At 42.3% G+C, this 19,263-nt stretch overlaps 1 protein-coding gene across 1 annotated transcript in view; it reads right to left on the reverse strand.

Annotated features, from left to right (window-relative positions):
* Positions 1–270: 270 nt before the first annotated feature.
* LOC135485698 (leucine-rich PPR motif-containing protein, mitochondrial-like) overlaps positions 271–19,263 on the reverse strand; it is a 58,752-nt gene continuing 39,759 nt past the window's right edge. The window contains exons 28-36 of the mRNA XM_064768086.1: positions 18,553–18,719; positions 17,921–17,994; positions 16,562–16,694; positions 14,388–14,506; positions 13,437–13,549; positions 11,013–11,081; positions 10,646–10,736; positions 10,218–10,360; positions 271–1,356 (exon numbers count right to left, since the gene is read on the reverse strand). Of these exons, the coding sequence (XP_064624156.1) occupies positions 1,249–1,356; positions 10,218–10,360; positions 10,646–10,736; positions 11,013–11,081; positions 13,437–13,549; positions 14,388–14,506; positions 16,562–16,694; positions 17,921–17,994; positions 18,553–18,719 (1,017 nt within the window). The 3' untranslated portion in view covers positions 271–1,248. The remainder of the gene's footprint in view (positions 1,357–10,217; positions 10,361–10,645; positions 10,737–11,012; positions 11,082–13,436; positions 13,550–14,387; positions 14,507–16,561; positions 16,695–17,920; positions 17,995–18,552; positions 18,720–19,263) is intronic.

Here is a 19,263-nt window from a genome sequence, read left to right on the forward strand (position 1 = left end):
ATGACAGCATTTAGTTTCACAGCAGAGCTGCTACTGACAGGGAATGCCGAGTAACTGCTTACAGGAGGCAGCTGTCACCCCTAATGCCATTTAATAATAAAGACAACCGATCAGCCTTAGAAATTGCTCTTAGACGGGACTATATGTTCTTGTTTCCACTTGTACTGTTCGGTGTTGTATAATGTTGTATATCCAGTCATTGGCTCAACAGTATTTTTGAGAGACTCTCTAGAAAGCACAGTCAAGAATGAAAAAGAAACACCACAAATGTCTTCACATCAATGCTTATTTAAAAACTCAATAATACACTATTAGTTTTACAATCCTTTAGAATAACTTCAGTTTTTCAACATGAAAACTACATGAATTGGGAAGTTGAGAACAGCGACTTATCAAAGATCCTTGCACGAATACAAATAAAACTCTTTAGAAATGAGACAAATTTCGTGTACATTTCTCTCCGTATACGTATAAGGAAAGATGATAAGTCGCTGATCTCAACCTCCCTGTTAACTGCACTGCTTTACTTATTCAACAAGGGGGAAATTATTGTACAAATTATTTAAAGGGTAAGCATCCTGCATATGAGCGATTTTCATTGCTATGACCTTCGACGATATTTGCAGCGATGTGCAATATTTCGATTGTAATAGTAATGGCTGGCAGCTATGTTATTTTCTCTACCCTTAAAGGGACAATATAGGCAGCAGCTAGGCAGGCAAGATAAAGTTACACAAAGTCTCTCTCACATCTCATAGTATGTCGAAATGATTCACCCCTGTACGAGGAATATATTTAGTGCCGAGTCTAACATGACCTAGGGCCTTTACTGTGTATATTAGTCACTTGAAGATGGCCAAATTAACTCCTCTGCTCCTGCCATTAGTCTCCCTTTAAAGGGGTACACCGTTCGTAATTACTTGTGGTCCAGTTAAATAGAAATCACTAATAAACAATACCGTAGTACATTTATTATGAACATGAATTTGTTGAAACTTTGTATTTATAGTATTTGTCTATCTGTCTACAGCTACAGAAAGGCAATGCTGAATTTATATCTACATATAGTATGTATTTACGCAATTGGGTGTTTTCAAATTCGATAACAAATTCAAAAATTTCAACAAACGCTGTAGGCCTTTAACACAATTTTTTTGAAGTGACTGGGCTTTGCTGCTCAAACATATCGAACCATAAAAATAAGTTAGCAGTAATTTCTTTTTTGCAGTAAACTCTCAGCTACTTTTATCATAAACCAACAGATGGCTCTGCCGATGTGTCGCTATCTGAATCTGAGGATGATGACGATGATGAGTCTGACGACTGCTGTCTTTTCACTTGGCCATATTTACCAACCTGAAAAAAGTACAGAATTCGTAAGAATTAACCCTCTCACATTATTCAAAAGTGACCTGAAACGCTTTTATTAAAATTTTAACTTGGGGTAGGAATACTACGGCATAACATAAGAAATACAAGTGTGAAAACCACATGAAAATCAAACTACTCATCTTAAAGTTAAATAGCAGTGTGTAATTCAAACATTCCAGGTGGTGCAGGAAGAACAAATTGATGATGTACATTGGGCTGTACTGAAATAAAGTTTTAATAGTTTCATGCTTATATTCTAATTACCTTGTCACAGGTACATGTATGAGCTTTTAGTGAACATGTCAATGTACAATTTTAAAATATATAGGCATGAAACTATAAACAAATTTATTTCAGTACAGCAGAATGTACATCATCAGTTTGTTCTTCCTGCACCACCTGGAATGTTTGAATTTTAAACCTGCCATAACTTGAAGATGGGTAGTTCGATATTTATACGGTTTTAACCACAGTGTTTGTTATCTTATGCCCTATTATTGTTTTTTCCCGAAGTTCAAAAGTGTTGCAGGTGACCTTTAATCTGTCTCCACCCATTGTACTTTTTTTTCGACCCTAGGAGCTTACTACCAGTCTCTAAAACCTCGCCTACAAGGTCGAATTTTGACTAAATTTTAGTTTCACCTTCGAGGAGTTGGCATCTCAACATAGACCCTCTGCCTTGGGTTCAATTACTTAAATCAATTCTCAAGCAGCTTACTAATCAAGGTCATATGCCAGGCGATATGGTGATTAAACACCCCATGCAAAAAACTCAATATTTTTTACCCGAAGCCCATTCTTTTGACAGACCAGCTAGGTCACATATCTTGCCAGCCAAGAAGGTACCTTTAGCACTGTATTCTAATGCCGCATTCACACTAGCGTTTTAATTCGCATTTAAACCGAATTTATTGCTTAATCTGGATTAAGCGTTCAGACTAGAGGCCCCTTAATGCGGATTATATGCGAATTAACAAATACGGTTTTAAATGCGTATTAATTAATTCGCACTTACTTAATCCGCATCAACATTTGCGGTATGAACGCCGTAGTGCGCATTAACGTGATTTACCGGGTAGTACAGCGTACGGGCATGCGCATTGCTAACTAGATCACTTCCTTCCGTTTTTTCCACTGGAGATCAGCACGAGGTTTCATCAGTCAATTCCAAAATTTCTGCCCCGATTTACATGATGAGTGATACAGGTGATCATGGACGCAAAAACCATAGCGAACCCTTCATTTTCACGATTATTTGCGTTTAACTCATTCAGCAGATTATCATTTATGGGCGCAGTCATCTTGGAATGAATGACCTTGACCGCTAACTAGAGCAGTTTGATTCGTCTTTTGTAGATGGCGCTGTGGTAAATACGGACTAGTGAGATTCGTGTCTGAACACGGCTAGTTCGGAATGAGGGCTTAATCCGCATTCCGAAGTGCGGACTACGGAATACGGTTTAAATCCGCATCTAGTGTGAACGCAGCATAAAACAACTTGATTCAAAATGAACGACAGATTACAGTGTAAATACACTATGTACCTGAGAAGCCATGTTTTAAATTCAGCGGTTATGGTTAGGCAAAACTTGGGTTGGTGCAAAGTATGGAAGCAGTCAAACACATTGTAAATCACATTATTCATTGTTTAAATTTGAGATGTTTTAGAATAACAAGAGGCCCAAGGGCCTGGCGCTCAGCTGAAATGGCTAGGTGAAGGCAAGGGCCAAGTGTGTGTCGGTACCGTTATTATGAGGCAACGTGAAGCTATAACGTCTAGCACGCAGAAGTGCTGGTGCGAAGACCTTCTTGCTATATCAGTGCATGCTGAAGTACTGAGTTGACGTCACCCTGCTATATGACGTAGTCATTTCTATTGCCGTTGCAGTAGTGGGGTGTGTGATGACGTCAAGGAGTTGTGTGGTGACGTCAAAGAGTGGAGTCCTTGTCTTTATGCAGCGTAGGTGGAACTAATAACATGCACATGGACACAAGGTACATAATTATTACAGTGTATTTTGTGAGGTGGGGCCTGGTGCTTTACAATGGTCAAATGAACCGACTGTTGTCTGGACATTGATGAAGTGGATGCAGCCAAATGTTTGGGACGGTCTTTTTTGTATGTGAAGAAAAGAAGATAAAGAGTTGGTTAACAAAATGAACTTTATTGGTGTGACAGATATTTGATGCCTTTCGGCAGATATTTGAAGCGCCTTGCGGCAGATATTTGTTGCCTTGCGGCAGATATTTGATAACGCTCTCCGGGAATGGAAAGCAGTAAAACGAGTAAGCACACCTTACTCTGAATGTGGGAACAGCAAGTGCTTTCCTGGACTTGAAATGTGCCAACGACTCCTCTTGCAATAACCAACAACAGTAAATCTGTAAAAAAAGAGAAGAGAAATTAACACTGACTGAATAAAAAAGGGTGACATAGACGGGGAAATGTACACCACCGGATACAGTCTGTGCTTGACCAGGCATCGGTCAGATGATATCCTGAACAAGGCATCTATGGAAGCAAATCCAGAAAGAGACTTAACCTTTGAAGGGCACACTTTTAAGCCCGTTACACACGAGGGACTTCTCACCAACTTAGTTGGTTTTAAAATTAAGAACAGGTGCACAGGTGACTGGAAGTTGAGAGTCGTTCACCCACTCACACGAAAGACATAATCCCAGCAATATTTAGGTCCTGCACTATATTTAGGCCAAAACCTTGGTCAAGGCTAAGATAAAGAGTCAAAATATGGCCCAACTATGTTGTTGACTGAATCACACAGGGAAATTTCTACCCCACACTCCTTATATAAACAAAAAAATCCTTATATAAACAAAAGATGTCGTTGAGAAATAGAACAAGTCGGTAGTGCAGTCAGCAACTCCAACTAATCGGGCAAAGTATCAGTTACCTGGTCTGGATTCCTGTTATGAATTAAAATCCAAACTAAGTTGATGAGAAATCCCTCGTGTGTAACGGGCTTTACTCAGTGAAAAGTCAGTCCTGTGGGCTGTTTTCCAATTCAAAATAAAAGTGTAACCTCTTTAAATTAGTCTCACAGACTGAACCATAACACTCAACAGCCAACTGTGCCCACATGATGTGAGCCGAGAGCTGGGCTTAAAGATGAGCGAGTGGTGTACTACATTTTGAAAATTGTCTATCGTCTACGACATGTGACAGAACAGGATCTAGTGGACTTAATGATGAGGTACTATCAAATAAGGTGTCCATCAATTGAATCATGAGGGCCTGTTGAGTTATCCTCTTAGTCTTAGGCTATCGTTTTTGTCTTTTTTTACAGCCAACAGTACAACCATGCACAGCGCAGTGTACAGACAGTACAGGCCGTACAGGAGGTATCAGGCTGTTTCGCTGCATTGCCAGTTCGCTACCAGTCGTTTCGCTACATGTGGCGGTCGTTTCGTTACATGGTAGGTCGTTTCGCTACATGGGTGGAGTCGTTTCGCTACATGATGGGTACGGTCGTTTCGTTACATGGAGGACGTTTCGCTACATGGGTGGAGTCGTTTCGCGACATGGATGTAGGTCATTTCGCTACATCGTAGGTAGTTTCGCTACATGGGTGGAGTCATTATTTTTACTCTATTTTACCCTACTATAATTCCCGGTGGTGACTACAAATTTATTATAGCACAGTTTGCCGGTAAAAAAACTTATACGGTTTGATGGCGCGCAAGGGGTTCTTGTCGTCCTGGCCTGGGTTAGGCCACATAAAAAAAACGCAAACAACCTTGGTGTCATCATTGACAATAAACTAACTATGTCCAAACATTTCAAAAAAGTTTTTGATCGCGTCAGCAAGCGTGTGTCGTTACTAAAAGCAGTCGCCGGTACTTTCGATCACCCCCGTGCTCCGCCTAGTGTCACCATTAGCATCTACAAAACAATGATTCGTCCAATCATGGAGTATGCTCCCTTGGCGCTGATGCTCCTAAACGATAAACAATTTGAGAAGTTGGACTCACTACGTACTCGCGCCTACAAGATTGCATACGGCATTCCAAAATCGATGAACGGTAATCATATAAAGGACTCCATGCAATGTGAATCACCAAAATCGCGCATAGAAACTCTAGCCAAAAAGTACATTGACAGCGATAAGCGCGCCCCGAGTATTAGAACTCTCATTGACTCAACGAAGAACAAAATGCCGCTCAGGATGTTACATCCTCTGTACTCCACCCCCATCGGTAGGACCTTACGTCTATGAACACTGAACTCTAAGCAAGGGCTACGACCCAGGCTCCCACTAGTAGACTTTGATATTTCGAGCATCGTACCGTCACAACCTCAGCACCGCCGAGTATCATGCAACTATTCATGATATTGTAACTGTCTGATTTGTACATTAGTGTATATAAGTTGATTACTCTCTTTTATGCTGTATTTAATGATATATTTGTGCTAATGATCAAGTATTCAAGGACAGTAGTCCTGTTAATCTGCCAACATAATCATGTACGCATATTGATCAAACACCTCGTGTAACAGTTGTATCGTGTCGACGCCTGAAGACAATGTAAATTGAAAAGGGTCTAGCAATAAATACTTTAACAACAACATCATTCCGCATATTGTCAGCATCATCGAATTGACATAGTCTGTAGTGGAGCCCAAGAGAAAGCATGCCGAAACGAAATTCCTATCCCTGTGGAGATTGCAAGCGACAATGCATCTCGGACGTGATTTTTTGCGAGGGATGCTCGTTGTGGTTCCACGCTAAGTGCCAAGGGCTTCCGGGACCTATCTTCGAAGAGTTAGGTAAGTTGCCACTAGAGTACTGGTGTACGAGGTGCGTTACGTTGACCTCGGACCCAAACGCGTATAATTTCGGCGCATCTCTTCAGAGATTTTTTATTGGCATCACCCCTGACCTCCTGAGGGCAGCAGCAAGACGTGAGCAAATTCTCCTGCGCCGAAATGTCGGCCCGATTGCCGTACCGCCCCAAGGCTTTACTGCTATGTACCAAGAAAACGTACACGCTATCGACACAAACGCACAGCGTATCTTGGAGAAGAGTGGGGGAGTGCGAAACAGGCTACCTGTCAGCATTCCTGGTGATGGGGATTGTCTCTATCACGCGGTATCAGTAGCGCTCTGCGGAGATACGAGTCTCTCTAAAACCCCCGAGCTGCGCGTAAGAACGGCCATTGAGTTAATTCTTCACCGCGATTTCTACATCAAACAGAATGTTGATCCGGTATGGGACGCGCTCACCCAAAGTTTTGATGACGCCTGTTCTGACTGCCTCCGAAGCAACGAATCTTCCGCGTGGTGTTTTCACGCTCTCGCCTCAGTGGTCGGCCGCTCGATCGTATCCATGTATCCGCCAATGAATGGTCATATGGACCCTGCTGTACGCCGCCTCAGCACGACGTTTGTTCCGCGAACTTCAAAGAACAGGGGAACGAATGCTGCCATTCACATCCTCTGGTCCTCTGGAAGTGCTGCGTTTAATCGCGGAACATGGACTCCCAGCCATTTTGTGCCTCTCCTAAAAGTTGACAACAAGCGAAAAGGAACCTTGGTCCACGACGAACAGCCCAACAAGCGCAAGCGCAAAGTGATGACATCAAGTCCGACTACTGCTGACCCACCGGCACCGCCAACGATTGACATTTCCGCCGTCTCTGACCCCACCGCCGACGTCGTCACTAATCCTCTTCGCCAAAGTCCACCACCCATGATAGACGACTCACCTGACTCCACTGGCACCGCGGACGTCACTACGCCACGCGAAAATCCACCACCAATGATGGACATGGACGTCTCTACTACACTATGCGAAAGTCCATCGCCACCTATGCGGGAGATTTCCGCCGCCGCCTCACCTGACCCCACCGCCAACGTCAGTATGTACCTATTCCGGGACATAACTCCACCATCGCCAACGCATGCCTCCACACTGCTCGAAGACGAGACTTTACCACGCGGGGATCAGACATACAATGTTCGACCTGACGTACGAATTCCGGAGATAAATGAATCATCCATTGAGGAACCTAGTTCAATTTCGCCGGCCGCGGAAGACTTCGAATTGACGTTTCAAATCGTTGACGTCGGGACTAAACGGTCAAGAAACAAATTGATTGACAGCCACGGTTACACGTACAACGTTATGCGCCGTCGTAATAACAATATTACAACTGATTGGCAATGCACGATCCGGCCGAAGCATAATCCGTGTCGCGCTATGGTGACACAGAAGGGGGACCAATTTATTGTTGGGAAAAAAGCGCATAACCATCAAGCACAACCAGGTGCAGCAGTCGTCTCCAAGATAAAAACCTATGTCGACGGAGGGGGGTTTGGGGGGTGTCCCCCCATTGTAACAGCTGTAGTTGTTAGAGCTTGCACTTAATAACATATGCTCGTAGGGGTTTGGGGGGAGCTTCCCCCCAACGCACTGGTAAAAACCTATGTCGACGGAAGGGGGTTTGGGGGGTGTCCCCCCATTGTAACAGCTGTAGTTGTTAGAGCTTGCACTTAATAACATATGCTCGTAGGGGGGTTCGGGGGAGCTCCCCCGACCTAAAGGGGGGCTCACTAAGTCCTCGACTTTACATATTAATTAAAACCGCCAGTATTACTTTTGTAAATAAGTGTGGAGGACTTTGAATTGGTAGACATTTGTTACGTTTTTATTTCGTTACCCTATAACAAACTTTTTTTGGAACGAACAGAACATTTCCGAGTTTTTGTTTCAAACTTTTGTCATGCACCCGCACACTTAGCCCGTTCAAACTGCATGCGGCAAAAATCAAATTTGGTTACTACGCCGTGAATAATAATGATGATGATGATGATGATGATTACCCGAAGACGAATCTGTAATTGTAATATACTCGAGCATTTTTTCCCTAAATTCACAACAGATATTTAGCCCGGAGTTTAGCACAAACTTGAAAAAATAATGACTCCACCCATGTAGCGAAACTACCTACGATGTAGCGAAATGACCTACATCCATGTCGCGAAACGACTCCACCCATGTAGCGAAACGTCTTCCATGTAACGAAACGACCGTACCCATCATGTAGCGAAACGACTCCACCCATGTAGCGAAACGACCTACCATGTAACAAAACGACCGCCACATGTAGCGAAACGACTGGTAGCGAACTGGCAATGTAGCGAAACGACAGTAAACCGTACAGGATTGCAAACCAAAAACATGAGCATTGCTGCCTAACGAAACTGCAGTGGAATTCATACTACGATGTCATAATGTGACTTTCAAAATAATTTTTTTCACGGCCAATGACCAGACAGGGAGAAAACAAACGTAAATGGCGAGATTTGTTGCAAAATTGCCAACCACAACAACTCAGGGACCGTAGCCAAAATGGCCGACGGCGAATTCTCCGGTCGCTCGCGCAGTCCATAAACAAGCATCAATTTTACCAACTTTGGGTGCAAGCTTGGTCATCAAAGTTACAGAACTGTTAGAAATACATCTAAACAACATAAATATACAGTTAAAAGTGCATAAAAATCCCGTTTCAACCTCCGGGCGCTACCTTTTTTTCTCCGCCAGACTTCGGGCCCTACCGGCCGTTATTTAGTGCGACCGCCACCAGAGTGTTTATCAAGATCTTTCGCCGTTTTAATTGCGCGTTTTAGGCAGATCAATCAATTATTACATGCATGCATTATATATCACCGAAATGATAATTGCGTAGGTTATTTGAAACTAAGTTCAGATATTATTTTCGATCTTTGAACTGAATTAAGGCGAGTGATTCTTGACACCCGGTCGACAAATCAGGACTTGCAAAATTCACGCGAGATCGCTTGCATCATCGGCACGTTTGAAAGCCGAATTTCACAAATTCCACAAATATTTATCACATACTATATGTATCACCACAAAGGTAACTCTCTAGACTATTTGAAACCAAGTTCAGATACTTATTTTCACAAAAATTCGAAGCTATGCAAGCGATTTTTCAGTGGTAGAGATCGACGGAAACAAATTTCTCGCTCTAAAATGACATGAGACGAGCACCAACTTTCGCTAATTTGTGCACAAAATTTCCGCAATATTATAAAAAACTATTGATAAATCTGAATTATATAGACTCTTTGCAGTACCTTCACAAATTTCAGGTACATGGTCATGTTGATTAAAAGAGTATCAACCGATTGAACATGAGAAAGTTCACTCACCTTCATTGAAGCAGCGACTACCGCCATTTTTAAATGGTGGCATCTCTTCTATCGATCGGCCAATCAGCAGCACTGCTTGCAAAAAGTTGAGCCACCGCCAAATTTGAAATCGCCAAAATTCAGTCAATGTGCCTGCAGCGCCAACTGGCGGTGAAATCTATATTAATTCCATTAAAAGTAAAAAATGAAAAAATATTAAAAAATATTCAGCTATATTTGAAATCAATATTTGCTCTGTGGACCGAGGTAAAAAGGGAAAGAAATCTAAACGCGAAATGACCTCATTCTCTTAATATAGGTCGGATCGCGCTGATTTTTCGTTTTTTGAGTTCACCTTGGGCAACTCCTAATTTACCACCGTCAACGAAGTGGCTGGGTCTTCCCGGTCAGAAATGTCCAATTTTGTCCACAGATGGGTCCCTAGATGGATGGATGGATGGATTGCAGGACGGACACCATTTGAACAGCTATTCTACTAGCTCCGCTGACTTTGTCAGCTGAGCTAAAAATTGATACCTCACTGTCGGTATTGATGGTCTCACCGAAACCTCGATTTTCGTCCACATTTTAGATGCACCATTATTTGTCGTGGTTTTGATGAGATGACAAATACCTCCAGTTCTGTAACAATTCCTTAAACAATAAACTTACCTGCCATGGAACAGTCTGTTCATTAGCAACTAATAACGATTCTAATTCAGCAAGAGGTGCAGGACGAAGGTCATCGAATGTGAAGCCGTCGTTTTTCACTTTTTCTAGAACACCGAGAGCGCCGTGCCAGTCATTTTGTTGGCCTAAAAACATGAAAAAAGAAAATTCATGCTCATTATTTGATGTGAAGTACCATGTCCTTTTTCTCTTAGCCTAACCATGATGAAGACTTTCGCATACCCATGTGGACAAGATTTGCTTTCCATTCAAATGAGTTAACGGCTGTGAGGATGCAGACTTCTGTTGATAAAAGCTGCATGCATGATACCCGCACTACAGTATTTCATTGCAACTGCACTTTTACTTTCCTGACTCAAGATTGACAAACAGTGTACCCCGCCAAATTTATCCCTAGTCTGGTGACGTACCTTTTAAGCCTAAGAGATAACTGTAGGCAAAAGCTTTATTTGATCGGTTATTCTTGCTGACTTCATCTATAAAATACTGGAGAAGATCCTCCTGCAATAAGACAAGAAAATCATAAAACATAGTAGAACCTCTCTATCAACATGATTAAGGACACCCTCGGGACTGACAAGTGCTGTCCTTTATAGAGAGGTGTCCTGATTAGAGAGGTCAAAATGAATGGAAACAACCAATTAGGGACCAAAATGACCCCCCAATTGACAGAAAGGGCTTTAAGATGTTTTCCTGTACTATTGTCTTGCGAACAACACGAAAGTTTAGGCATTGAAAGGGTCAAAATCACTTTACTTTATTAAACATGTTACTTACCCTATTTTGATTCTTGGCGGCCCCACATGGACCAGCTATTCTGAGCACATTTGACAGACCGGGATATCGCTGAAATAAATATACACTCAGCATGAATTTTTCAGTCGAGTAGTGATGATTTCACAGCCGACAGACAGGAGCGCTCTTCTATACCCAAAGGGGGAGGTGTCACTCCTAAAGAAGGGGTATGCACACCTGTGTCTACAGAGATTACTTAAAGCCACATATGCAGGCAGGCACCAGCAGTGACCAGCTTCAATAAAGACCCCTTTCAGCCGGCGGAGAATTTAATTTTAGGGAATGACAGTGTTACCTTGAGTGTAATCTGCCTGGCAACAGTGTTAATTGCAAGATGAGCAGTTTTTGTTTCAAAATCAGGGCTTTCCACACTTCTCATGGTGCTAATTGTGTGTTTTTAGGAGAGATTAATGCAGAAGAGGGTTCGTTTGGCATTTTTTAGGCTTTTCCGGGAAGGATCCAATGAATGGGGGCTTCTGACTGCCTGCACAGTAGACAAGAATTAGCATCTTTTGCCGGACACACATGTGCACACCCAGATTGGTTGAGTGAATCTGTCTCAGAAGGTAGCCCTGGCTTAAGTAGCTGATTTGCTCTCAATCTACTCGAGGTAGCCAAGCAAGTTTACCTCTACTCACTCTACATTTTTTTTTTAAAGGCCACGACTTCTGCTTTTATGATTGCATGACATGTACAGATCCTCAAAGAGTAGACTTAAAGCTCCGCATTAAATCAAGTTTGATCAAAATTGAAGCACCCAGTCCAGAGATAAAGCAAGATTAACAGTTTTGTTTACATGTCATGCATGTTATGTAACAGCCTTGGTTAGGTTTCTAAGTGAAGTCAGGCGGCAAGTATACTGACATAGATCAGACTGATGTTTGATTTCTTACTATAATGGTATAAATTTGTCTGTATTACCTTACCTTATTATAGGGTATATCGAATGTCAATGAAAAACAGACTTCATATATCAATTTTAAGAGCATTCATTGATATTTGTCCTCCCAAGTAGGGCAATAGCCTGATCTACATCACAACTTTTGCTGAACCCGCCGCCTGGCTCTAACAAGCCAGTTGCTAGCCTGATTAGGTAATCAAGTTGTCAAACACATAAATGGCTATATCTTCAAAATGGATGGAGCTAATTGCATTGGGTTTTCTGTATTGTATAAAGTGTTAGGTACACTTTTGAAATCGTCTTACAGCAGAAAATGGCAAAATACCTGGAGTTATGGCCTTTAAAAGCTATTACAATGTTTAAATTTTTACAAGTTTTTACAAGTATTATCAATATCTTATCTTTTTCAATATTTGTGTGCAATGAATGTTTTATCTCTGTAAAGCGCCCTAGAGCGGCTTTTCTGATTAGGGCGCTATATAAATTCTGTATAATAATAATAATAATAATAATACATGCTGGATGTGTACTATACTATCCACCTAGGTGAAAAACATTTTGCATAACACTCATTACGTGATTACATAACACAATGGAAGAATTTGAATACTTTCTTCTTGTTAAAGATACCGGTACTTTTGCCATCAATTAAAAGATTATAATCACAGGCACTTAGAGTTTTGATAACAAGCACAGTTGAAGTTCCTGAAAGAACCTCCCTAACATGGATTGCCCTTCATGCGAATCATGCTGGAACCACCCTAACGGGGATTGCTCTTCATGCAAATCATGCTGGAACCACCCGAACAGGGATTGCTCTTCATGCTGGAGCCACCCTAACAGGGATTGCTCTTCATGCGAATCATGCTGGAGCCACCCTAACAGGGATTGGTCTTCATGCGAATCATGCTGGAGCCACCCTAACAGGGATTGCTCTTCATGCGAATCATGCTGGAACCACCCTAACAGGGATTGCTCTTCATGCGAATCATGCTGGAACCACCCTAACAGAGACTGGTCTTCATGCGAATCATGCAGGAACCACCCTAACAGGGATTGCTCTTCATGCGAATCATGCTGGAACCACCCTTAGAGGGATTGCTCTTCATGCGAATCATGCTGGAACCACCCTAAGAGGGATTGCGAATCATGTTGGAACCACCCTAACAGGGACTGGTCTTCATGTGAATCATGCTGGAACCACCCTAACAGGGATTGGTCTTCATGCGAATCATGCTGGAACCACCTTAACAGGGACTGGTCTTCATGTGAATCATGCTGGAACCACCCTAACAGGGATTGCTCTTCATGCGAATCCTGTTGGAACCACCCTAACAGGGATTGCTCTTCATGCAAATCATGCCGGAACCACCGTAACAGGGATTGCTCTTCATGCGAATCATGCTGGAACCACCCTAACAGGGATTGCTCTTCATGCAAATTATGCTGGAACCACCCAAACAGGGATTGCTCTTCATGCGAATCATGCTGGTGTTTTTCCTTACCTGTAACAACTCAGTTGCCTTGTCAAGCTGTTCAGTCGCGTAGTAATGACTCCAAAGGTTGCTGACAACAGCTAATTTACCTTCGTCTCCAGCACTCAAGATCAGCTCTTCAACTGAAAGAATCCAAATTTGAGCAAAATCAAACAATCTGGATAATCATGAATAAAGTGTCATTTACACTTATAACAGGTTATAACTATGCTTGAGCACTGATGTCGCACCCGATCACCACCAAACCAATGACGCCTTCATCGGGAGGTGGTCGTCTCTGTTGTCACCAGGGCCAAAAAGGCCCCGTTGCAGGCCCATCTTTGTGGAATAAATAAGGAAGCAGAATAAACAGTAGAAGACCAGAATGGCTAATTTATAGTGTTACTGGATACATGTATTATGCACTGGCATTCTACCTTGCAGGATTCTCCCACTGATCTCTAGGCCTCACTATGGGCCAGTTAGACCAATGCACCTAAAAATGCACTACTGTGTAACTTAAGCCGTAGTCATCCTTACATTTGTCCACAAATGTATCAACGGTAGAGCGCCAGTATACCTCGCAGAACTCCTGAAACGGTACTTACCAACCAGGCCTCTGAGATCTCAATCGCAGGTAGGTCTTATTGAACCAAGGTTCAAAAATGTGAAATTTGGGGGCCGAGTTTTCTCCAGGAGTGCTCCCAGACTTTGGAATGGCCTGAACAGTGACATTCGGAACAGCCCATATGACACATTCAAGAGACACTTAAAAACAGAACTATACAGAAAGTACTGCTAATACAGATTGGAGGGCACACTTGAACAGGACTTTTGCCTGGAAAGTTGCACCATAGAAATGACAATTTGATTGATTGATTGATTGATCCTTGAAAGCACTATACCCGCGGGTACTACAAATTGACCTGGACCCAGACTGATCCTATATCGATGAATCTTGTTTAAAACTCAGAAACTAACCTTGTGAGAACATTGTTGGATATTTCTCAGAGAATTTTCTGCACACGAGGGGGGCTATATACTTCCCAAGGTTCATTTTATTGGCAGTCATTTTATCAAGAAGCTTCTCCGGTGCACCACTGCAAAAAAGAGGGAGAATTAAATTGTGATAAGGACCAAGAGACCTAAAATGCAGGGCAGCGAATATAATTATAAATATGTTTTTTGTAAGTATGCCGTCAAGATATAAATGAAATGGCCAGGGCCATTGTGCTCACCTCATGTGGAGGAAAGATGGATAAAGAGCATGGTATTGTGTCATGTAGTGTTAGGTTTGATGTAGGTCCAAGCAATTACAATTTCCCCAAAATGGCCAATTTACAGTACATTCGACCTCTGTGACCTTGAAAAGTAGGTCAAATCAAAGAAGACCCGGGTGACACATTGAATGGTTGTTAGAATTAGATGTACCTATGATATAAAATTGGTGCCAATCGGGCAAGTCATTACAAGGAATAATGGCATTTTGAAGAATTTAGGATTTGGCCCCCTCCCTGGAGGCCAAACGGCAAATCAGATCGCACCAAACTTCGGTACCTAAGATCACCTGACCAAGGGGTACATGTGTACTTAATTTGTGATCAATAGTCATTGCAGTTAAGAAACGTGCCATAGTTACGGCCTGACAGCGAATTTACGCCATTTGACCTCTGTGACCTTGACAAGAAGGTCAAATTAAAAACCTGTGTGACATATACTGTATGGTGGTTAGATGTACCCATGATATCAAATTGGTGGCAATCGGGCAAGAAGTTAAGGAATAATCACATTTTTAAGGTTTTTGGATTTTGCCCCCTGGTGGTCAAGTGGTGAATCATATTGGACCAAACTTCGGTCCCTGAGATCACCTGACTAAGGGGTAAATGTGTACTAAATTTGGTATCAATAGTCATTGCAGTTTAGAAACGTGCCATCGTTACATCCTAACGGCCAATTTACACCATTTGACCTCTGTGACCTTGAAAAGGAGGTCAAATCAAAAACCCGGAGGATATATGATGCACCTTTGCTAGAAGTACCTACCATATTTTTTTCAAAATTTCCCGACTACTATTAAGGGAGATATTGCATATTTTCACTTTTAACGTTTGGCCCCCTGGTGGCCAAACCATGAAACGAATCGGACCGAAACTTGGTCTCCAAGGTGTCATTACATAAGGGTACATGTTTACCAAGTTTCAACTCAATAGCTCTAACAGTTACGAAACGTGCCCTGCTAACGGACGACGGACGACGACGACGACGACGACGACGACGACGACGACGACGACGACGACGACGGACGACGGACGCCACGGTATGGGATAAGCTCACCTCTGCTAAGAGGTGAGCTAAAAAATAGGTCTCAGAGCAGTTCACATTTGAAGAGTTTAGATGCAAAAGCCACGAACTACAATGCAGGTGTTTTTGAGTAAATGCAACATTTCTGCTGTGACTCTAATGCCATGGTTTTTGCGTTAATACAGACATCTTATTGAATGATTTTCAATGGAATGTCGTGACGTTTGCTTTAAAAAGTGTTCAGATCTGGGGTACTGTCAGCTTCATTATGCCACAATGGCCTAAACTTTTTTCTGAATAGCGTTTTGCAGTTTTCGCACCTGTACTCATCATTTACTGCCCAACCTTATCCAAAAACCTTTCGTTAGAACCAAGACCTATTCTAGTGCTCCCAACCCTGATGGATTAGTGGCCAAGCCATCTGCCTCAGGGACCGAATGTCAAAGGTTTGAGCCTCTCGGTTGTGGCTGCTGGTAGCCTTTCCGATGCAGGTGGTCGGTTAGCACTTCCGTTCAATTATGGGATAGAAACTGCCTTCTCACAAGATGTATGGAATTAGAGATAGAAGCTTGAAAGTACGGAGAGCTCATAAGCCAAATCTGGCTGTCCATTTTCATTAGGGGCGATACAATGATAAAAATACAGTAGAACCTCCCTTTGCGGACACCTCTCTAATAAGGACACAGTCTCTATTAAGGACACTAGTTTTGGTCACAAATGGGTTGTTTCCATTCAATTTGACCTCTCTAATCAGGACACCTCTCTATTAAGGACAGCACTTGTCAGTCCCGAGGGTGTCCCCAATAGAGAGGTTTTACTGTACTTTAACCAAGGCAAGTTGAAAAGGTACGTACACCTCAAGATAAGCTCTGCTTAGTGCCAACTCAGTTGAAACACCACGGTAGATATTGGAATTGGAACTCTCTAACTGTTCTAACGTCTCAACTTCTCCGATTTCAGCAAGATCATACAGTAGAAATTGCAAAGCTGAAAGAATGGAATGAAATGTTTGACACAAGTAAGCAGTAACACGCCAACATGCCATGCCGGCAGTGAACATCAATCCTAAAGTCTCCTCCTTTCACCACCGACCCAAGAGGGCGGGAAAACCGTCAAAGGCACATCATAAACGGGTGGCCAATGAAATTGCTCGACACAAAGTAATGAGGAACCTGCACAACAAAACCTGCCAATAGGGGGCCCTTCAGGCAAGTGGACCATGGTTGTTATGAGAAAGCCATTTCCCAGGTCAATGATTATTGAATATTTCATCCCTTAATTACTCTACATGGGGAAAGAGCACCAAAATTTTTGTTTTATTTGTCTTTACCCGTAATTCTATTTTGATGCATTTTAGGGAGAAAATCGACAGAACTTAATTTTAATGGAAAATGCACTGGAGGTGTACTTTTAGTACTGGTGCTGCCATCTGGATTTTTAGTTCTGCAGGTTCCTCATTGAATGACGGCCAGAATTGATATTGCCAACGTTACCCTTCTTCTATACAACACACACAGTGCATTTGTGTCAGGTCAGCGGGCCTGGAACCGCCCAGGCAATCGTTATAACTCATTGACTACCTGGGTCTTTCACCACTGACAACGGCTTTCAGTGAGCATCACGTGCGACACCCACGAGTGTAATGTAAGTGTTGTCGCGATATGGACGTGTGGGAAAGGAAGGGAATTCACGGAGACATCCAAAAATGTAGCAAAAGGTGTTCTGACGCCGAGCAGGGGGAAGTTTATCGACGGTGAAGTATGGATATGCCCACCGACGGTAGATCGACATGAGTAGTGACAAACACCCAAAGGTTGGGCAGTACGCATTCCCTCACACAGCTACCTTCAAACACCTTTGCTGTGTAACTGAGTTTTTCATTTTTCATTGCTACACGTTAAACCGACCTTATGTCGTCGCAACTAGTAGTGTAATATGTACTTGGGGAAATGAGCGCACTCATCAATTGAGGCAGCCGAAGGACGTCGTTTACACAAACAGGGTCGATTTTCCCATACATTTTGGCGCAAGTTTCATGATGGGGTGTAGCTGGTGACGTGTTTTCCTTGTACCACCAATGGGAACACTTCTAAAACAAGCACCATATTGAAGGGCTTGGAGCACGCAGAACACAAAAAAGTGAAAAATTGAAAAAACATGCTTAATGTTTTTGGAAAAGTTTCTTGAAATATTTCTGCATTCTTGGTACTTACCTCTATTCTTCTTGGTTTGATGGAGAACACGTGCAATTTCATTTATGAATTCAAGCCTAAAACTGCCCCCAATGCTGGAAATGAAGAGGAAAAAAACCTTCAGGATTTGGCTAAATTAAATTGCACCAAACAGGTAGGCAACCAATGAAATGAAAACGTGTTTTCCTTGTACCACCAATGGGAACACTTCTATTAAAAACAAGCACCATATTGAAGGGCTTGGAGCACGCAGAACACAAGAAAGTGCAAATTTGAAAAAACATGCTTAATGTTTTTGTACTCTGACTTGTACAAATTTATACTGTACCCCAAAATAGATAGCCCCGTGAGACAGTACCATTTGCACATATATAGAGGATGGCACTGGAACGCATCATAAAATGTACACAAACATACTACTAAATGTTTTGTACAATTTCCGGCATTACCCACCAGCACCCTTCATACAGGAACACTGTCCCTATTCAGTACAAACGGCAGCTAGTAATGAACTCGCCACTTCCTTTGAAATATTTTGCGAAAACTTCCTTAAACCAGTAAATCAATGACCTGCACAACTTCATACCGGACCCCAAACAGGGAGCAGATGGCCCCTACTCCTCCAAAATATACACATGAGACCATCATCTTACCTTTCCTTCAATGCTTTTACATCTCTGATAGCCCCTATACCTCCAGAGCTCAGCTGTTGTACAACTTCTTTTTCCGTTGGAGTGAGATTAGTTCTTATTGGTAGGTTAGGTTGGTTGACATCTGGCCGCTGCCTCGGTTTCTCCTGAATCGACTGAGAGGTCATGGGCTGGAAAAAAAGAGGAAAACAGTTACAGAACATAGCAAGTTAAAGAGAAAAGTTACGGCATGGTTTTTAAAAAAAATGTTTTTGCCCAAATATGTGACCCGCTCTACCAAAACTAGGCGCTTGTCACATCTGAACTTGACAGGTTGATACGGACTTGTTGTTCATTTCCCTATTGTAGACCTTTTGTGAAATGTGACCAAATCAGTTTGTAATAGATTTCACAAAAGGTCTACAATAGGGAAATGAACAACAAGTCTGTATCAACCTGTCAAGTTCAGATGCGACAAGCGCCTAGTTTTGGTAGAGCGAGTCACATATACTGTTTTTTATACATGCGTTTTTCTTTATGCAGGTAAATTTAGAGGTATGGACTGTCTCATGATAATAATCATTAGTAACAAAACTCCAGGGGATCATAGAACTCAGGTATGAAAATCTGTATCTTGGTTGAAATTGGCAAAGGGTGCACAGTCAAACATGAACTTAGAAGCGTGTAACTTTCAACTGTAATGCATTAACCAATTTTAATAATCATAATAATAAT

The sequence above is a fragment of the Lineus longissimus genome, chromosome 3 (assembly GCF_910592395.1).
Source record: "Lineus longissimus chromosome 3, tnLinLong1.2, whole genome shotgun sequence".
NCBI lineage: Eukaryota > Metazoa > Nemertea > Pilidiophora > Heteronemertea > Lineidae > Lineus > Lineus longissimus.